The sequence below is a fragment of the Podarcis tiliguerta genome, assembly GCF_965153285.1.
Source record: "Podarcis tiliguerta genome assembly, chromosome: 7".
NCBI classification, from domain to species: domain Eukaryota; kingdom Metazoa; phylum Chordata; class Lepidosauria; order Squamata; family Lacertidae; genus Podarcis; species Podarcis tiliguerta.
The window spans coordinates 86,691,583-86,710,556 of NC_139540.1; the positions used below are offsets into that span (position 1 = coordinate 86,691,583).

Below are 18,974 nucleotides of genomic sequence, written 5' to 3' on the forward strand. Positions count from 1 at the left end.
GAAATCTCCTCTGTACTTCTATTTTCTAATTCAATTCCTTCCTTTCTGTCCCAATCTTTTAGTAATCCTCAGAACCATTACATTTTACATTTTTCTAGCACAATTTCACCCTGCTTTTCTTGTGCTTGCTGTCTCATTTATGAAGAATCCTTTAGTTGAAAACAACTTTTATATACACACATCTCTTTCATTGTCTATAGAACTATATATCTATATTAATATCTAGTTTTCTCTCTATATATTTATTGTTAAAATAATTCCTGGTTTGCATTTTCTCAAGACCCTCTTTTCTGATTAGTTCATGCTCTTCAAAATAGGAATCTGTTGTTTGTTTATCTTGGTATTGGACTAAAACCTAATTAAATACTAACATATTTATGCCTTGATTCCATCCTCCACACATATATATTGTTCTATTGGCTGTTCTGATCCCTTCCACATTCCCTTCTCATGTGCCTTTTCTGCTTCTTCCCAACATGCCTTCCTTTAATTCCTGGAATTTTCATCTTAGAATTTCTCAGTGACCTTTCCCCACCAAATTCCCCTACCAGCCATCTCATTGCTGTCCAGATCTTCTGTCCTAGCTGCATCCCATACGCCCTCTCCTATCTCTGTTCACTTGTCTCCTGTGTACTGTCTTATATCTTGGTTGTTCCCGTCACCAGCTTGTCCTCAGTTGCCATAAGGAAAAAGTGTTTCTATGTGATTTCACCAATGCGTCTTGGAACATAACCCCTGTGTAAATGGGGGGGGGGTTGCCTGTATGGGGGGGGAAATGTCCTAAATTAGTCCTTTGTTCTACCATGTGCAATTCTCTGCCTGTGAAAAGTGACACTATAGGAAAGTTGCAGGAGCACTAAAGCTATATAAAGAAGCAAATAATAAACTCATCTCTTTCTGGCCTCTCACAGCCTCTAACATTTAAGGTGTATTGGACCCCAGACGTCTCAGGGCACATGAGGCCAATACCTTGCTGAAACAAAGGATGCCTGGGTCTGGTCATTGCATTGATGGGAGACTGCCTGGGAACCAAGGGCAGTCCTATCAGCATATGGGTTTCTACTTGCACAATGGGAGGAACCCCTAGACCAGATTTAGGAAATGTGCAAGGGGAGGAGAGGAGGAAATACTCAGTTGCACAAGCAGAAAACCTTGCGCTGACGGAATGTTCACATAGGGCTACTCTGGATTCAAACATACATGTATGTCCCTTTAGGCTCCATGATGGAAGAAAGCCTTGTGCATGCTACACTAAGTTGCTGTTGTTTGAGATTGATAATTATTGTGTGAAAAAAATACTTTCTTTGGATTGTATCCAACTAAGTTACACTCGGGACGTGGGTGGCGCTGTGGGCTAAAGCCTCAGTGCCTAGGGCTTGCCGATCGAAAGGTCGGCGGTTCGAATCCCCGCGGCGGGGTGCGCTCCCGCTGTTCGGTCCCAGTGCCTGCCAACCTAGCAGTTCGAAAGCACCCCTGGGTGCAAGTAGATAAATAGGGACCGCTTACTAGTGGGAAGGTAAACAGCGTTTTCGTGTGCAGCTCTGGCTCGCCAGAGCAGCGATGTCATGCTGGCCACGTGACCCGGAAGTGTCTTCGGACAGCGCTGGCCCTTGGCCTCTTTGAGTGAGATGGGCGCACAACCCTAGAGTCTGTCAAGACTGGCCCGTACGGGCAGGGGTACCTTTACCTTTTTAAGTTACACTCAGAATAGACCCTTTGTTTGTTTGTTTGTTTGTTTAATTAATTATGTATTCATTTATTAAATTTGTATTCCACCCTATACCTGTAGATCTCAGGGCAGATCACATTATACAAAAAAAGAAAATGCATAACAACAACAAAAACAAAGTGAACCCAATAACCCCCCTTTCCACAATACATTTTAAAAGGGCACTGGATGTCAGTCAGCCAAAGACCTGGTTGAAGAGGAACTTTTTGTGTGTATAAGGTGTGAAGGCGCCAGCCAAGCCTCCCTGGGGAGAGCATTCCACTGCAGAAAAGGCCAACCCTCACGTTGGCACCCTCTGGACCTTTCTTGAGAAGGGCCTCAGAAGATGATCTCAGGGTCCAGGGTAGGTTCATATGGAGAGAGACTAGAATTAATGAACCTAAATTATTCATGAAAATTATTTTCAGTGGTTCTACTCTGAGTAGGACTAACATTGGATACAACCCTTTGGTAATAAGTCTGCTTTTAAATCATCTATCTGCTGTGCTTACTGTTTAGGATTGCCACCAATATTTCTGTATGTGTGTTGCTCAATTTTCTTTGGATTTTTTCTTCCTGACAAAGCTAACTTGATTTATATATTGTACAAGTGATTTTGTTTTGTCAATAACTTTACAAAATCTGTTATATTGGCATGCTAGTCTGCTACTATTAACATTTCCATTTTACTCCAGAAAAGAAAATAATAAATATTTAGAGCAATGTATTTTCGCATTCCAGTCAGCTAGGTATTCAATTAGTAATGGTTTCTTCATTTGTCAGGACACTGCCAAGGATGCCAAGGAAGGGGAAATTGATCATGTGGTTTAGAAGAGAATAAAGGTCACAACAAATTCCATAGATATAGGGATACCAATGGGCTCTTCAATAAGCCATAGAGGTGTTTCACAGGGAGAACAGATTCTTCAGTGAGAGTATCCCTTTTGGATCAAGGGGGAAATGTGGTTTAAACAGAATATCTTTTGACAGTATTATGATTATCCCATGTGAATAATTAGCTTGAGATTAGCTAATTTTTAATAATTGTATTTTAAACATTTATTTTCAACTTACTTTCTCACCATCTGGAAGCAGTCTGCTGTCCATCTGTCTTTTTAAATTATGAATATGACCCTGAAATAGGTGCTATAATTAACAGTAATAACTGTTCCATGATGCAGAATAAAAATGTAATATGTTTATTTAATTACTTCTTGATTCTGACCATCCATTGTTCATGTTTTATTGTATCTTTATTGCACTCTGTTAAGTTTTATTATGTACTTCAAGATTGTTGTTTCTCCTGCTGCTGCGAACGCAAAAAGGCTGCAGAATCTCTTGTTATTGTTGAAAGATTTCTCAGCTTGGTAATGGTTTATGAAATACAGGTTTGCATTTCCTAATCCAAAGACAGGTAGAATATTGATCACAGTCCACTGATCAACTGCAGCCTGAATAATGGCGTACTGGTGACCATTATGTGATGAAAGCTGCTGTTGCAGCTTATGCATTTTCAGTTTGGCAATCCAGACCTCACAGGACTCCATATTAGCAGCTCTGCTGCCCATGCAAAGCCTGAGGCTCCCACTATGAACCTGTTTGCCTGTTGCTGCTTATCCTGTTGGCTGTACAATTGATCTTTTCAGGAGTCTGTATAGTTCCCCCAAATGAAGATTGTTTGGAGCTCAAACTTAACTGCTTAACTCTTCCCAGGAATTGGCTACAGTTTGAGTCCAGGGGTCTGTCAGCCAATTCTGTGGGGCACCAGAATATTTGGCTGTGGAAGTGGGATGTAGACCCAGATTCACAGGCCAGGCTAGTCTGCACTCCATTTTGGAGGTGGTATTAGTAGAGTCCTGAGATAAGAAAAAGTTGCTCCCCGTCGCTGAGAAAGATAAGCACAAGCCTAAAGCCCTGCAGTTCTTTCAGAACTAATCAGAACCACTTTCTGCTCCTGTGTGAAGGTTTCAAGGCATGTTAGAACTGAAAGAGCACTCATCTGGGCATGCAAGACCTCAGTCACAAAAGTCTCCATATTCATCTTTAAGTTCACAAAAGGAACTCCTCAGCCTGACACCAAACTTGCACTGGTGCATGGGTCTGTTGGGGGCAGATTACTGCACTTTGCCCACATGTGGAAGAGCAGGTGGACAAGTGGGTTTTGGACACAACGTGGGCTGGATATTCTCTAGAGTTCACTTGTTTGCCAATGCATAGCAACCCCACAAACCAAAAGTCTTTTCAGAAGGCAACTCAACGTTTGTTATGCATCAGAGCCATAGAGTCAGTAGTGCCAAAATTGGCAACAAGGGCAGTTAGTTTTCAAGAAAATGAAGTGGAAATTGGGTCGTTTTCAGATCAGCTGAAAATAATATAGAAATCCAAAGGAGCTGAATGGGACTTACTCCCTGATGCCTGTGCTTTTGAATCTAGCCTTTTAGTAAAGCATCAGTCTATGATATTGTAGATGAGATCATGTAAAACTAAGTATGGTTCAACAGTACAGCTTTAATTTAGCAAGGTAGAGAGTGATTTTCCAAGAAGTAACTGTTGCTCAAGATTCTGTTGTACGTGAGTAACAAATTGCTAATGATTTGTGTAAAACATGCATGGATGAAAACCCATTATTTATTCTACCATCACTTGTTCCATGTAGTTGATGATTTTATAGCACTAGCAGTCATGCAAACACATTTGTTTTGAGCTGATGGGTGATCATAAATTTTCTCACTGTAAATGTCAGCAGGTTTGTGTATTGCTGCCATTACATCTTGTCTGGAAGCCTGAGCATTATGCAATTATGAGGAGGCAGCAGATGGCATCATTAACAAGAATGCTCTGAATGTTTACCTCTTATGTGCATGTGTGAAATTAAAAGTAAGGTGACCTATCTTCACTTTGAAAGCATGATGTCAGTAGTATACAGGTGTTAATGTTGTTTCCCATAAACTGGAATATTCATTCTGGCCTGCAAAGCTGGTTCTTTCTTCATTAACCTTTAGCACAAATCTTACGGGTTGATATCCTGCTGAGTGTGATGAGAGCTGTTTGGAAAGGCGAGATAAATATTATTCTTCAAATACTAATACTCAGCAATGCCCCAAAGCGAGATGCACATTTCTGTTTATATCCAATTGTTGCTATTCAGTTGTGCTGTAATTATTAATTTAAGTATAAAATCTGGATGCTTAATTATATGGCACACCAAGACAGAATTTCAAAACTTATTCTATAGCAGTTCTGAAAGTAGGGAAACATATTTTTGTGTATTTCTGTTGTCTTATGTGCATTCACAGAAAAGACAGTACGCTCATCCACGCTGTGTTGTTTAATATGAATAGTAAGTTTCCTGTACTTCCATGATGTTCTCCTCCAGATCACTGTCATCCCACACTTCCTTCTCCCTCAGTCCAGATTTTCTCATACTAGGAATACTCTGAAAAGGAGAAAGTACAGTATGAGAAAATCTGGATTGAGGGAGGGGAAAGTGTGAGAGGGCAGTGATTTGGAGAACATAATATAGACAACAGAGAAATAATGAAGGTACAGGAAGCTTACCATCCACATAAAACATGAGCCCACTATCAGTGGGGTTCTGTGATTTAATCCTGCTTTGAAAGTATGGAAGTGTAGCTGTGTTAGAGAAATTATAGGCCCTGGGGTATTGTAGGCAAGATATTGTGATAGAACCAGAGGCTGGTCTTGACAAGCCAGGCAGCCTGCTGAGTTTTGGCACATTAAATCTCAGCAAGTGTTTTCTGGGACCCAGCTGCGAGTGTTTTGCAGAGGTGCAGCAGGAACTTTCCTGGGTTAGACTCAGAACAGAAGCTCTTTCAAAATTAAATGCATATCAAATGGAAATGTCTGACATTTGAAGTCGCAATATTAAGGGCTCAAAGCATCAAAGTGTTAGATTGAATTTAAGTATGTAACAACATTAGCTATACTGAAGTAGATTCGAACATGCCTTTTGAGGAGCAAAATAGTGTTTTGTTTTAATTTTTTTTATAACAATAAACATTGAATATTGTATTGGAATGTGTGTGATTGTGCAAACTGAATTAAAATTTGTGACCCTGCATGCAAAATCACATTTTACCAGTTTTCTGCATGAAAGTAGCAGGCGCCTATCAAAAATAATATTTCATGCAGAGTTTTTGAAGTAAAGGGGGAAAGTTCTTAAAACATGTTTTTAAAACACAGCAGTGTTCTTAAAGCATTGCATGTAATAAGTGCAGTTCTGGGCCTGGGGGCGTCACCGCTGTCTCAGTGAGGAGGTGCACAGGTGTCTGGATGCCTCTTGAGGATCAGCATGGACTTGAACTTGGAGGAGCAACACAGAGTGTTGAGGCTCATCTCTTTTTCAAAAATATAAAACAAAATCACCCTTGGCCACTTTGTAAGTTGAAGGTAAGAGACAGGCAGCCCATGCCCAGCAGACACTCAGTAGAGAAAGGACCTTTCCCCATTTCTAATCTTAAAAAAAACTCCACATTTTGTATAGGTTGTCAGATGCTCCGAAAGTAGTGCACAGATAACCTCAATAAGTTTTCAAGAAGGGTTGGGGAAAGGGAAGGGTCCCTTCCTCACAGCCTGAAGGGGATGAATGAGTCTCTTTTTCTTTCTGATGAGTGAAAGAAGGGGGCCTTGTATTCCTACTGCTTACCAGTATGGGGTGTTTGGGGTGTTAGGGGAGGGATAGTACCTCTAGTGGGAGACACCTTGTACTCCTTCTGGGACAGTTTGTCTACTTTTGGTCCCCAGCCTGCACTCCGCTCTCACCTGTGGTTCCTAGAAGCTGTTAGCATGTGAAAGCAGCCTCACCCAGGAAACAGCTTCAACTGGCTGGCTAAACCAGGGGAGGGTAGCCAATGGGTCTCAGATCCTCTGTGAGTTAGGGCCACTCCCTGCATGTGAAGACAGGCTCTGGCAGATTGAGCGGACAAGGCCAAGAGTGGGTCTAGAAGGCTGTTTCTGCACATGCTGTAGAGGGAAGTGAGGGGCAGATGGGGCTTATCAACCTGGGAAGCTAGCCCATCTAGGAGAAGGAGAACTCTGATCCTAAACCTTCCCTGCCTTGCAGGATATCGTCAGGTGATGAAAAAGCTAAATCCGGAGTGGAGTCCCTAAGGCAGTTGGATGGTGTCATGTACGCCTCCTTCTGGCAACTCCTGCAGCCAAGCTGGTGCCAAACATACTGCTCTGCTTTCCTTTGGAGCACATCAGTGAGGCCAAGAGAAGGGTCTTGTCATCTGGGCAGCCCAGGACTTTCATATACACTGCCCGGTCTTGCACCCCAGGGAGGTCTCTTCAGTGTTGTTAACACAGCAGCTTGACTTCACCCCCAGAGGTGCAGTCGATTGTCTTTAAGGACAGGTGGATGTCGTCAAGAAGTGGTGATGCCTCCTTTGCTGCCATTGGCTTAGCTGCTCTTACATCAAAGTGTGACTGAGCAGGCAAGTGCTTCTTCAAGGTAGTAGCAGCTTCAGAAGGCAGGGTATAAATAAAAAGAAAGAGTATTGAGGTGTGGAGGGTACAGCAGACCAAGAGAACAGGAATGGAGATATTGAGGAGATCAAGGGTCCAAGGAAAGAAATGGCAGAGGAAACAGACATGAGATGAGTCTCCTCCTATAGAGAAAGGCAGGGCAAAATTCTCAGATGAGTAAGAGTAATAAAAATGCTAGGAGACTGACAGAAGTGGGGTAGATTAGAGTAGCCCAGAGGAATTAGAATGAACAAGAAAATGGAAAGTGGGAGATGAAGAAGGAAACTGTAGATGGGCAGTTATCAATGGAGGGTTGAAAAAAGTGAAAAGAAGTGTTCTATGTAGGATAGGCAATTTCTGTTTTTGTCTGAGGTATAGCAATACAATTCTGCTTCCCAGTATGACAATCCAGAGGGAGTGTAAAGTGACTCAATCGTGGTTTCCATGGTTACTGCATAGCTTGATAACTGACCTCCTGCTGCCATCTTGAAGCCAACTGGCCTGAAACAACACAGACTTGAAAAGGGTTCCTGCTATATTCCATCACCTAGCAGACTTCATCTTCTGTTCATTTATTGGATGTGTGTATGCATCAGTACTGTCTTGGCGAAGCCATGTTCCATATAGTAGGATGCTCAGAGACAACACACTCAGAGTGACTACATTAGTAGTGTATTCAGTGATCCATTCTTGTACATCAGACTAACTTGCAGCCAGCAATTGTGTCAACGATCCAGTGTATCACAGAGTCTGAACAAGGGGAATACAACAGTTTTTGTTGATTTATTCTTTCTTGCACCTCTAATTTGTTCTTCTTTTAAAAGAGAATGAAATAGAAGATACCTTAACAGCATTTTTCAGGCAGATTCACTGTTGTAGAAGCTCAGAATGGGTGTTATAGAACTGGAATTAGCAGGTGGTTGGTTATTTGTATGGCAAGCTGTTCTACATTAAATGCCTTACCAAAACTTTTTTTTTTTAAAGGTATTTAAGCCACAAATAAATATTTATAGTTTGATAGCAATGTATGTACACCAATCATGGATTTGGCTTCATATATGTATGGCCAGAGGAACACAAATAATATATTGATTTAAATCTTGCTCGTTGTGCTAGAGAAAGGAAGTAGTTAATACTGGAGACACTAGCTGTACTGACATGAGATTTGCAGTATGCCCATGAGTTTGTGAAATAGTGTGCCTCTTCCCCAAAGTCCTGTGTACGCATTTTAAGTGGAGGTAAATTGTTACTTAAAATAGATGGAGTTGACTTGCCTCATGCACAAAAGTGATCCTTGAATTTCACACCAGAAATGCCCCCCTTGCCAGCAACTGCCAGAGAAGTAACAGGAGAGCACTCTGCCCTCCCAGGTGGAAAGAATGTGACAGGCGGCCACAGCAGGAATGGCTGAGCTCAACACAAGGCCTAGTGCTTGTATTCACAGATAATAAGTCTTGCTCTGTTGCATATTAGTTAATGATTACTTGTTCAGGGCTCACAGAATTGGGGTAGCCTTCAAAGGAAGGAAAATGGAAAAAATACATCTTCTTTATCTTTCCCCTTCTCTTGAATCCTTCTACCATTGTGCCATATAGTATAAAAATTACTTAAAATACATACAAAATATTCAATAGTGCTTTATTGACATGTGACATGGGCATCTAGTTGGCTACTGTAAGAACAGAATCCAAAAGGGCAAGGATTACTCACCTCCGTCACTGGTGTTGTGCAATGCCAGGTCTATAGGCAACAAAACCGCCACCCTGCGAGATTTCTTCACCTCGCAGGGGGTCGACCTGGCTTGTGTGACGGAGACCTGGGTGCGCGAAGGGGATACTGTTACCTTACGAGAGATGGCGCCCCCGGGTTTCTCCGTCCTCCACCAGTCGCGGACTGTGGGCGGGGGGGGGGGGAGGGTGGCATTATTAATCCGGGAAGATTGTTCTTTCAGGGCTCTACCATTGCCATCAATCCCTGGCATTGAATGTGTTGGCCTAGTGTGGGGCTCTGAGGTGAGCTTGGCTGTCTGGCTGGTGTACCGGCCACCTGTCAGGCCTGCTGGAGGCGGTGGCCGGCTGGGCCTTGGAGTTCCCTAACCTATTGGTATTGGGGGACTTCAACATCCATGCTGATGCCACTCCCTCCCCACAGGCTCTGGACCTGGTGTCTTCCATGGCGACACTAGGGCTCTCCCAGTTTGTTTCGGGCCCCACATATCAAGCAGGCCACACGCTGGATTTGATCTTTGGCGTTGGTATAGATGTGATCATGTTTCCTTCGATGAAGTGCCCTGGTCTGATCACTACGCTCTGAAAGCCAAGATTGACGTTCCACCCCCACCCTGCTTAGGTGGCGAGCCGATTTGGGCTCATCCGCAGAGGCTGATGGACCCTGATAGATTCCGTCAAGCCTTGCGGGACCTTTCTCCCCCTGGCGACTCATTGACTGAGCTTGTTGAGGGCTGGAATACCCAGCTCCTGGCAGCCATCAATGAGATTGCACATAAGCGCCCTCTGCGACCCCGCAGAAACCAGGCTCCCTGGTTTACCGAGGAGCTCCGGAAAATGAAGCGGGACCTCAGACGGCTAGAGCGAGTATGGCGGGGTGCCCGTGACGGAGCTTCAAGAACATCTTATAGGGTTTTTATGAAAACCTACGAGATGGCAGTGAAGGCCGCTAAGAAGTCCTACTTCTTGGCCTCCATTGCATCCGCTAGCTCTTGCCCGGCACAATTATTTAGTATAATTCGGTCTTCAACGTCCCTCGAAGGACAGCCAAATTTAAATAACAATTTGACACACAGCTGTGAGGCATTTGCGAGCTTTTTTGCGGAGAAGGTCTTGTTGCTCCGCCATGACCTCCCTGCCAATTTGGATACAATAAAGGAACTGGAGGCCCCTCAACTGTCCTCGGGTCCAGTATTGGACCACTTTGACCGGATATCCCCAGCCGATGTGGACAGACTCCTCCGAGCTGGAAAGCCCACCACTTGTCCTCTCGACCCATGCCCGTCCTGGCTGATTAGAGCGTGTCCAGACGAGGTGCGGGCCCCCCTAGGGGATATCATCAATTTGTCCCTTGGCACCGGGACATTCCCAGGGGAACTGAAGGAGGCAGTGGTGCTCCCGCTTTTAAAGAAAACATCATTAGATCCCTTAGATCTATCCAATTACCGCCTGGTTTCGAATCTTCCATTCCTGGGTAAGGTGATTGAGAGAGCAGTTGCTGAACAGCTTGGTAGGTTTCTGGATGAAACATCGGCTCTGGATCCATTCCAGTCCAGCTTCCGCGCTGGTCATGGGACCGAGATGGCTCTGGTCGCCCTAACAGATGATCTCCGCAGGCAGCTGGATCGAAGCGGGTCGGGGCTGCTGATTCTTCTAGACCTGTCAGCAGCCTTCGACATGGTCGATCACAAACTCCTGGAACGAACGCCTTGCTGATGTGGGGATCCAGGGCACAGTCCTTCAATGACTGCGCTCGTTTCTCTCTGGTCGGGGACAGAGGGTGGCGCTTGGGGGGGAATTGTCATCCCGCCACTCCTTGGTGTGTGGAGTGCCCCAGGGTGCGATACTCTCCCCGATGCTTTTTAACATCTTTATGCGCCCCCTTGCCCAGCTTGTCTGGAGTTTTGGGCTGGGTTGCCATCAGTATGCTGATGACACCCAACTCTATCTGTTGATGGATGGCCATCCTGACTCGGCCCCAGACACACTGATCAGATGCTTGGAAGCTGTGGCTGGATGGTTACATGGGAGCCGGTTGAAGTTAAATCCTTCGAAGACAGAGGTCCTCTGGCTGGGACAGGACGATATGGGATTGGGGGGGCAACTCCCATCTCTTGCGGGGGTGCAATTAGTGCCAGCACCGTCCGTTAAGAGTTTGGGTGTAATCTTCGATACCTCCCTCTCCATGGAGGCGCAGATTGCAGCTATAACAAAGGCGGCATTTTTTCATCTCCGCCAAGCTAAGCAGTTGGCCCCTTATCTCTCTCGCCCTGACCTAGCCACTGTGATCCACGCAACGGTCACCTCCAGACTGGATTATTGTAACTCGCTCTACATGGGGCTGCCCTTGAGACTGACCCAGAAACTCCAACAGGTGCAGAATGCCGCAGCGAGACTCCTTCCGGGGTCTTCGCTGCGAGATCACATTCATCCAGTGCTATACCAGCTGCACTGGCTCCCGGTGGAGTACAGGATCAGGTTTAAGGTGCTGGTTTTAACCTTCAAAGCCCTCTACAGTCTAGGACCCTCGTACCTATGGGACTGCCTCTCCTGGTATGCCCCACAGAGGAACCTACAGTCTGCAAATAAAAACATCCTGAAGGTCCCAGGCCTCAGAGAGGTTAGGCTGGCCTCAACTAGAGCCAGGGCTTTTTCGGCTGCAGCTCCAACCTGGTGGAACGCTCTGTCACAAGAGACAAGGGCCCTGGGGGACTTGACATCTTTCCGCAGGGCCTGCAAAACAGAGCTGTTCCACCAGGCCTTTGGTCAGGGCACAGCCTGACTCCCTCCTTTGGCAATCTTTACAAAACTTTAGTTTATGGTTGCCATCAATTTTGATTTTAATTAATTTTTATAATGTTTTTATAATGTTGCACTATTTTAGTGTTGTTAGCCTCCCTGAGCCCGGCTTCGGCTGGGGAGGGTGGGATATAAATAAAATTTATTATTATTATTATTATTATTATTATTATTATTATTATTATTATTAATTCTGTGCATCCTTATGTAGGAGTAAATCCCATTGAATGGAATAGGCATTAGATTGCTATGCAAGCTGCAGTAGTACATGCCATTTGTGAAGAATAAAGCAGACTTGCAGTCATTTTTCTTCGGATGGCCTGAAGCAGATTAAGGAAGTAAACCCCCATACCAACCATTTATTAATATACTTTTAACCCACTTTTCAAACAATTTGTATCCCAAAGTGACTCAGATCAATTAAAAAGAGAGAAGGGGGTAAGCGCTGCCATAAGACTTACTGTCATGGCCCTCCAGTTTCTCAGCACCACCAAGACTCCTAGATCCTTTTCACATGTACTGCTCTCAAGCCAGGTGTCACCCATCTTGTATTTGTGCCTCTCATTTTTTTTGCCCAAGTGCAATACTTTACATTTCTCCCTGTTAAAGTTCATCTTGTTTGTTTTGGCCCAGTTCTCTAATCTGTCAAGGTCGTTTTGAAGTGTGATCCTGTCCTCTGGGGTGTTAGCCACCCCTCCCAGTTTGGTGTCATCTGCAAATTTGATCAGGATGCCCTTGAGTCCATCATCACTCAGTCTCTTCAGAGTCAAGAGACTGTAGCCCCTCAAGCCTTTGCCCCTCTCTTTCTCTCCCCAGAAAACCACTCTCCTTCCTCTGTTCCTACCTCTGAGCTCCATGAGCTCATCTTTAAGAGCAACAGCTGCTCCAGGCCCTGCCATTCTCTAGGCTCGGCCTGCTGAGTGGCAGCAGCTCTGGCTCCTGTAGAGGGTGGATTGGTGTCTCTTTAACGAGCAGCCGTTGTAACGGGCAGATATTCAGTGCATGTCTACACAACCGATCACTAATGTTAACTATCAACGCACACACAAATTTCTGAGAATTGTTTTTCATATGAGTGCTAAGAATTTTGTTAGAGATCTCTTCCCATTCAACAACCATTCAGATATCCCAAGTAAGAAGGAAGAATTAAACTAGTATGTCTGCAGTGCTGCTGTACCTGAAATACATCTTTTGAAATTACTAGGTATGTAATCATCAAAGAATGTTGTAGAACATATAAAGGAATATTTTTAGGGACACCACTTGACTGATACTAGTCGCTGACATTGGCCACTGGATGTCATGATTGCACTGCAAAAGTATTATCAGAGGAAAAACATATATCTGGAGTTTAAAAAAAAAATTCTTAAAAAGAACACACGTTTAAATTGTTAACACTTTTATCTTCAGGAATATGTTTCCTTTATTTGGATTCTGTACTGGAATTTTGTGGTTTTTCAGGCCAGCAAAGTGAGTCAGCAGCTAAATCTGTTCACAACATCCAATTTTTAACTCTGCTTAAAACTTTAGAGAAGCTCCAAGCACTAGCATTATTGTGAGCAACAGCAGTAGCACACCTAGAATCACAAAATCATAGAATTGTAGAGTTGGAAGGGGTCATCCAGTCTAACCCCCTGCAATGCAGGAATCTCAATTAGATCATACAAGACAGATCATAAGGACAGACCTCTCCAAGGAAGGAGAGTCCATTGCAGATGTAGCTGTCAAACAGCTCTTCCTGTCAGAAAGTTCTTCCTGATGTTTAGTCTGAATCTCATTTCTTGTAACTTGAATCCATTGGTTTGGGTCCTGGCTTCCAGAGGAGCAGAAAACAAGCTTGCTCCTTCATCCATGTGACAGCCCTTTAGATATTTGAAGATGGCTATCATATCTCCTCTCAGACCCCTCTTTTCCAGGCTAAACATATCCAGTTTGCTCAACTGTTCCTAAGGCTTGGTTTCCAGACCCTTGATCATCTTGGTTGCCCTCCCCTGCACACATTCCAGCTTGTCATTATCCTTCTTAAATTGTGCCCAGAACCGGACACAGTGTTCCAGGTATGGTTTGAAACTGCTGGAAAGATTACAGCTTTTACTTCCCTTGATGTGGACACTCGACTTTTGTTGATGAAGCCTAGAATAGCTTTAACTTATTTTACTGCTGCATCACATTCGTGGTCTACTAAGACCCCTAAATCCTTTATTAGTGTACTACTGGCAAGCCAGGTGTCCCCCATCCTATATTTGTATATCTGGTTCTTCCTGCCTAAGTGTAGAACCTTACATTTGTCCCTATTGAAATTCATTTTGTTAGTTTGGGCTTAGTTCTCCAAAGCTATTTTAATATGGTATTTATATTGGCTTGCTACAATGGTCAGCTGTCTTTCACAACAATGGCTCATCATTTTCAATAAATTTTCTGTTCTTTTCTCATAGGAATGAAATTAACTATATCACAAATTGTTTAATCATGATCTGTGGTGGCAGCTCCATAGAAGTACAATGTATGCCATTCCTTCAAATTTTGGAATATCTATGTATGGTTGATAGGGATGCGGGTGGCGCTGTGGGTAAAACCTCAGCGCCTAGGACTTGCCGATCATATGGTTGGCGGTTCGAATCCCCCCGGTGGGGTGCGCTCCCGTTGTTCGGTCCCAGCACCTGCCAACCTAGCAGTTCGAAAGCACTCCCGGGTGCAAGTAGATAAGTAGGGACCGCTTACCAGCGGGAAGGTAAACGGCGTTCTGTGTGCTGCGCTGGTGCTGGCTCGCCAGAGCAGCTTCGTCACGCTGGCCACATGACCCGGAAGTGTCTGCGGACAGCGCTGGCTCCCGGCCTCTTAAGTGAGATGGGCGCACAACCCTAGAGTCTGGCAAGACTGGCCCGTAAGGGCAGGGGTACCTTTACTTTTACCTTTATGTATGGTTGAGACTGTTTCCTTAGTAATGCTGTTAGAAATCATTTAAAGAGTTCTCATCATTTTGTCATCACTTCTTTTTGTTAACTCCTCTTGCAGGTAAAGTATGCATTGAACCACTTTAATCGGAAGTTGTCCTTGGAGCCTAAAGTGTCGGTGAATGCTAGAATTGTAGTAGTTGGGGCATCAAATGTGGGAATCTCCTTCCTAGAAACATTGACTTTTTGGTAAGTATTTAATGTGTGTAGCTTCTTATAATTAGGGAAATCCTGTATGCTTTAATATTTCTCTGTTTTTTTTCTACATTTGAGTTTTTTCAGCTTTTCTAACTTACTTATGCTACTGTGACCCAAAGCTCTGTGTGCACATTGAGTCTTTTCCCCTTCCACCTTCACTCCCATGTTGGGGATGTCTCAGGCTGCCTCTAATGTGTATACAACAAATAAGATTGCTGTAGGTACCTAGGTGTTTCCTGCAGCAAGCACTTACAGGGTATGCAACATACCCCTTACAGCAAAACATTAGAAATGGGAATATTCACTTAGAATCATAGAATCATAGAATCATACAGTTGGAAGAGACCACAAGGGTCATCGAGTCCAACCCCCTGCCAAGCAGGAAACACCATCAGAGCACTCCTGACATATGGTTGTCAAGCCTCTGCTTAAAGACCTCCAAAGAAGGAGATTCCACCACACTCCTTGGCAGCAAATTCCACTGTCGAACAGCTCTTACTGTCAGGAAGTTCTTCCTAATGTTTAGACTTAATCCCACTCATTGCTTGCAGGGGGCTTCCTTCCTTCTTCCTTTGCAGAATTTATGCCCTGGGAATGCAGAGGTGAGGAGAAGAGTAAGTTGCCAGCTAGAGAATGAGGGATGTATGATGACTGTAACAGTTTCCTCCCAGCCAGAATACCAACATGGAACAGATCTGCTTAGTGCATAGTGGCATTCTCAAATTAACCTTCCTACCTTTTCCCTCTACTTTCCTTCCCTTTCATGCATAGTCTTTTAAACTGGTTGCTTGAGGAAAGGTCCTGGGTCTTATTTTGACTTGCACAAAGCAAATACTGTAGGTGATTTAGAAATAAATGTGCATGTCTGTTTACGTGCAGAGGGGAGGCTCAGCCAAGCTGGGTATTGTAGACATGTCTGTGTGGTTATTTTAAGAAGCACATACATCTTCCCCTCCAGATGGGTGGGGTATTAATAATAATAATAATTTTAAAAAATGTTTGTGATGGGAAAGCAGTGTAACAGCAGTGTACCCATGGCAAGCAAGTTTGCCTCATAAAGTGTGGACAGTTATGCATGGGGGTTCAGATGGCCCTATCTGTAAAGTGAGTCTCTTGTTCTAAGGGTAACTCACAATGTGCTTATTTTAAAGTATTTTAGCCAACATTTCTATTTTTTGCACTCAAGGTGGTCTACAGCATAAGAGTTTAAGGCTGAACCCTATGTATGCTTGCTTGAACTCAGTATAATTTACTTTTGATTAAACACAAATAACATTGCAAAACAAATAATTAAAACAATACTTGAAACCATTGTTGTTCGTGCTCTCATAACTTCCAAATGAGATTACAGTGGTACCTCGGGTTAAGTACTTAATTTGTTCCAGAGGTCCGGACCTCAGGTTAAGAACCTGAAACTGTTCTTAACCTGAAGCACCACTTTAGCTAATGGGGCCTCCCGCTGCCGCCACGCTGCCAGAGCACGATTTCTGTTCTCATCCTGAAGCAAAGTTCTTAACCAAAGTTCTTAACCCAAGGTAATATTTCTGGGTAAGCGGAGTCTGTAACCTGAAGCGTATGTAACCTGAAGCGTATGTAACCTGAAGCTTATGTAACCCGAGGTACCACTGTACTGCAATGAGTCTGCCTTTGATGACTTCTCAGCCACTTGAGTTTGTCCAAAAACGTTTTGTTAGATTGTTGATGAAGATGGGTCATACAGAATACATCTCACCAGTTCTTAATTAAACTACTGCCGATCATTTCCAAGCACAATTCAGACTTCTGTTGCTTAGCTTTGAAACCTACAGAGTTTGGGAACTAGGGTATTTGAAGGAATGCCTACAGCTACTGAAAATAAAACTGTAGGAGTCTTCAGCAAAAGTATCTCTGTGTTTTTCCTTTTTGTATACATAATTTTAGGTGAGCTTTTCATTCAGACCATTTCCCATAGTTTTGCCTGCAAACATGCCAAATATGCACTCTTTAAGTCCTTCCAGAACCGAGCCACCATTATTTCTACTACCACTAGCATATATCCTACAACAAACATACAACAAATAAGCATATGTTCCTCAACAAATGCATTTAATAATATTTAATAATGCTAATTGTGGAGTTTTCATGGTGGCTTCACCTATTACTTTATTTATTTTTTTGAAATATGGTGTCTCCGAATTTTGTAAATAAAATCAAACCTCTAAAAATAAACAAATAAAAAATACCACAGCAGCAAAGAAGTATCATGCCATTTAAACAGGCCTGGAAAAATGAAATCAATTTCCCTTCTTTAGTCCTTTTGTGGGACAAAGGCAGTAATTGCAGACCTACTCACAGTGACACACACCAGAGCAAGACCTGAGCCAAACTGGACAAGACAATGTTCTGGGATTTTAAAACTGGCCACAATTTTATTGATTCCAGATATAGGTTGAATTTGGCTTAGGCATTGGGTATATATCCCTCACAGACCCGCTGGTGGGGGGCTATCACATGATAGCCTCAAGCCCAGGATTAATGGGTCACCTGCAAGCTGGAGGTCAACACGTATGACCCTCCCAAGCCACTAAAGGAAGCTCTATGGCACATCTACCACATGCCTTGGCTTTTGGACAGAGGCTTCCTAGTAGATCCCTCTCACAGTGTAGCATGGTATCGCACAGTTCTGAGGTGAGAGTGATGCACCACTGCAACACACACACGTTGTTAGAGTAGGAGGATTCCACCTTATCCGCCAAAGTTGTGACTGCTGCTGCGGGGAAGGCAAACATGCCAAATGCCAATCTGTTTGGAGGAAAATTTCTTCCTGGTTCTGAAAAGGACAACCATTACTGAACCACAGCAAGTCCATGAATGCAGTGCCCTAGAAGGAAAAGGTTAGTGCACACACAAACCCACAGCATCATTGATTATGTGGCAGGTAGGGAGGGTTGTTCTTCGGCCAACTGCAGTCTCTGGGATTGGGTGCAGCCAGCTTTTATCAGGTCCCAAGCCCTGCTCACCTGACCTGGCCAGATTGGCCAGAATTCAAATGAACAGGTGGCGGGAAAGCCTGCCAATCTCCAGCAGCTGGCCTAGGAATTCCCCAAGGGCTGACCACCTAGCCCTGGCATTGCTCCCTAGGAGTAGGACTTTGGCACAACAGGCCACAACAACCACCCAGTGTGTGATGAGGGAAGTTGCACCTACCCTATCTTCCACCTTACCTCTCTATGCCTTGTGGCTCCAGAGGTTTTTCTCTCAGCCCAGCTCACTTCCAACTTAGCTATGAGAAAAAGTGGGAAAATAAAGAAAAATGAGAAAATGGAAAGCTATTGCGGTCTAGTGGTTAGTGTGTCTGACTGGCACCTGGGAGACCAAGGTTCAAATCATCACTCAGCCATGAAGCTCCCCGATTGTGGGAATTAAATGAGGAAAGGGAGACCCATGTAGGCCTCCTTGAACTCCAGGGAGAAAAAGGTGGGATATAAAGGCAGTAAATAAAATAAAGATAAAAGTGCTAACACTAGAGCAACTGAACATAAGGAGGTTTGTTTCCCTTTAAAAATTAGTCAACCTGCCTTAGATGTAAACAAACTTAGAATAGAATCATAGAATTGCAGAGTTGGAAGGGGGCTGAAGGATCATCTTGTCCACCCAGAAACCTCCAAGGAAGGAGAATCCATGACCTCCCTAGGGAGTCCCTTCCACTGTCGAACAGCTCTTACTGTCAGAAAGTTTTTCCTGATGTTTATTTAGAATCACCTTCTTTGTAACTTGAATCCACTGGTTTGAGTCCTACCCTCTAGAGCAGGAGAAAACAAGATTTGTTCCATCTTCCACATGACAGCCCTTGAGATATTTGAAGATGGCTATCCTATCTCCTCTGAGTCTCCTCTTTCTCAGGCTAGACATACCCAACTCCTTCAACCGTTCCTCATAAGATTGTTTTCCAGACCTTTTATTATCTTGGTCTCCCTTCTCCGTAGCAAATGTACCCTCCAGATGTTGATGTGCTCCAACTCTCAGTATCCCTGAACAATGACCACCCCCTTGGCTACCCCTGCTCTATGCCGTACAATTTAGGCCTTTTAATCTCCACCTTCCCCTTTCCCACACCTTGGT

At 43.9% G+C, this 18,974-nt stretch overlaps 1 protein-coding gene across 7 annotated transcripts in view; it reads left to right on the forward strand.

The window, feature by feature from the left end:
- Positions 1–18,974, forward strand: part of CFAP61 (cilia and flagella associated protein 61) — a 119,990-nt gene that overhangs the window by 44,156 nt on the left and 56,860 nt on the right. For all 7 annotated transcript variants that reach the window (XR_014513125.1, XM_083448551.1, XM_083448550.1 and 4 more), the window contains one exon: positions 14,737–14,864. Coding sequence is in view for 6 of the 7 variants with exons in the window: in XM_083448551.1 (XP_083304677.1) it covers positions 14,737–14,864 (128 nt within the window). In the remaining variant the exon portion in view is untranslated. The remainder of the gene's footprint in view (positions 1–14,736; positions 14,865–18,974) is intronic.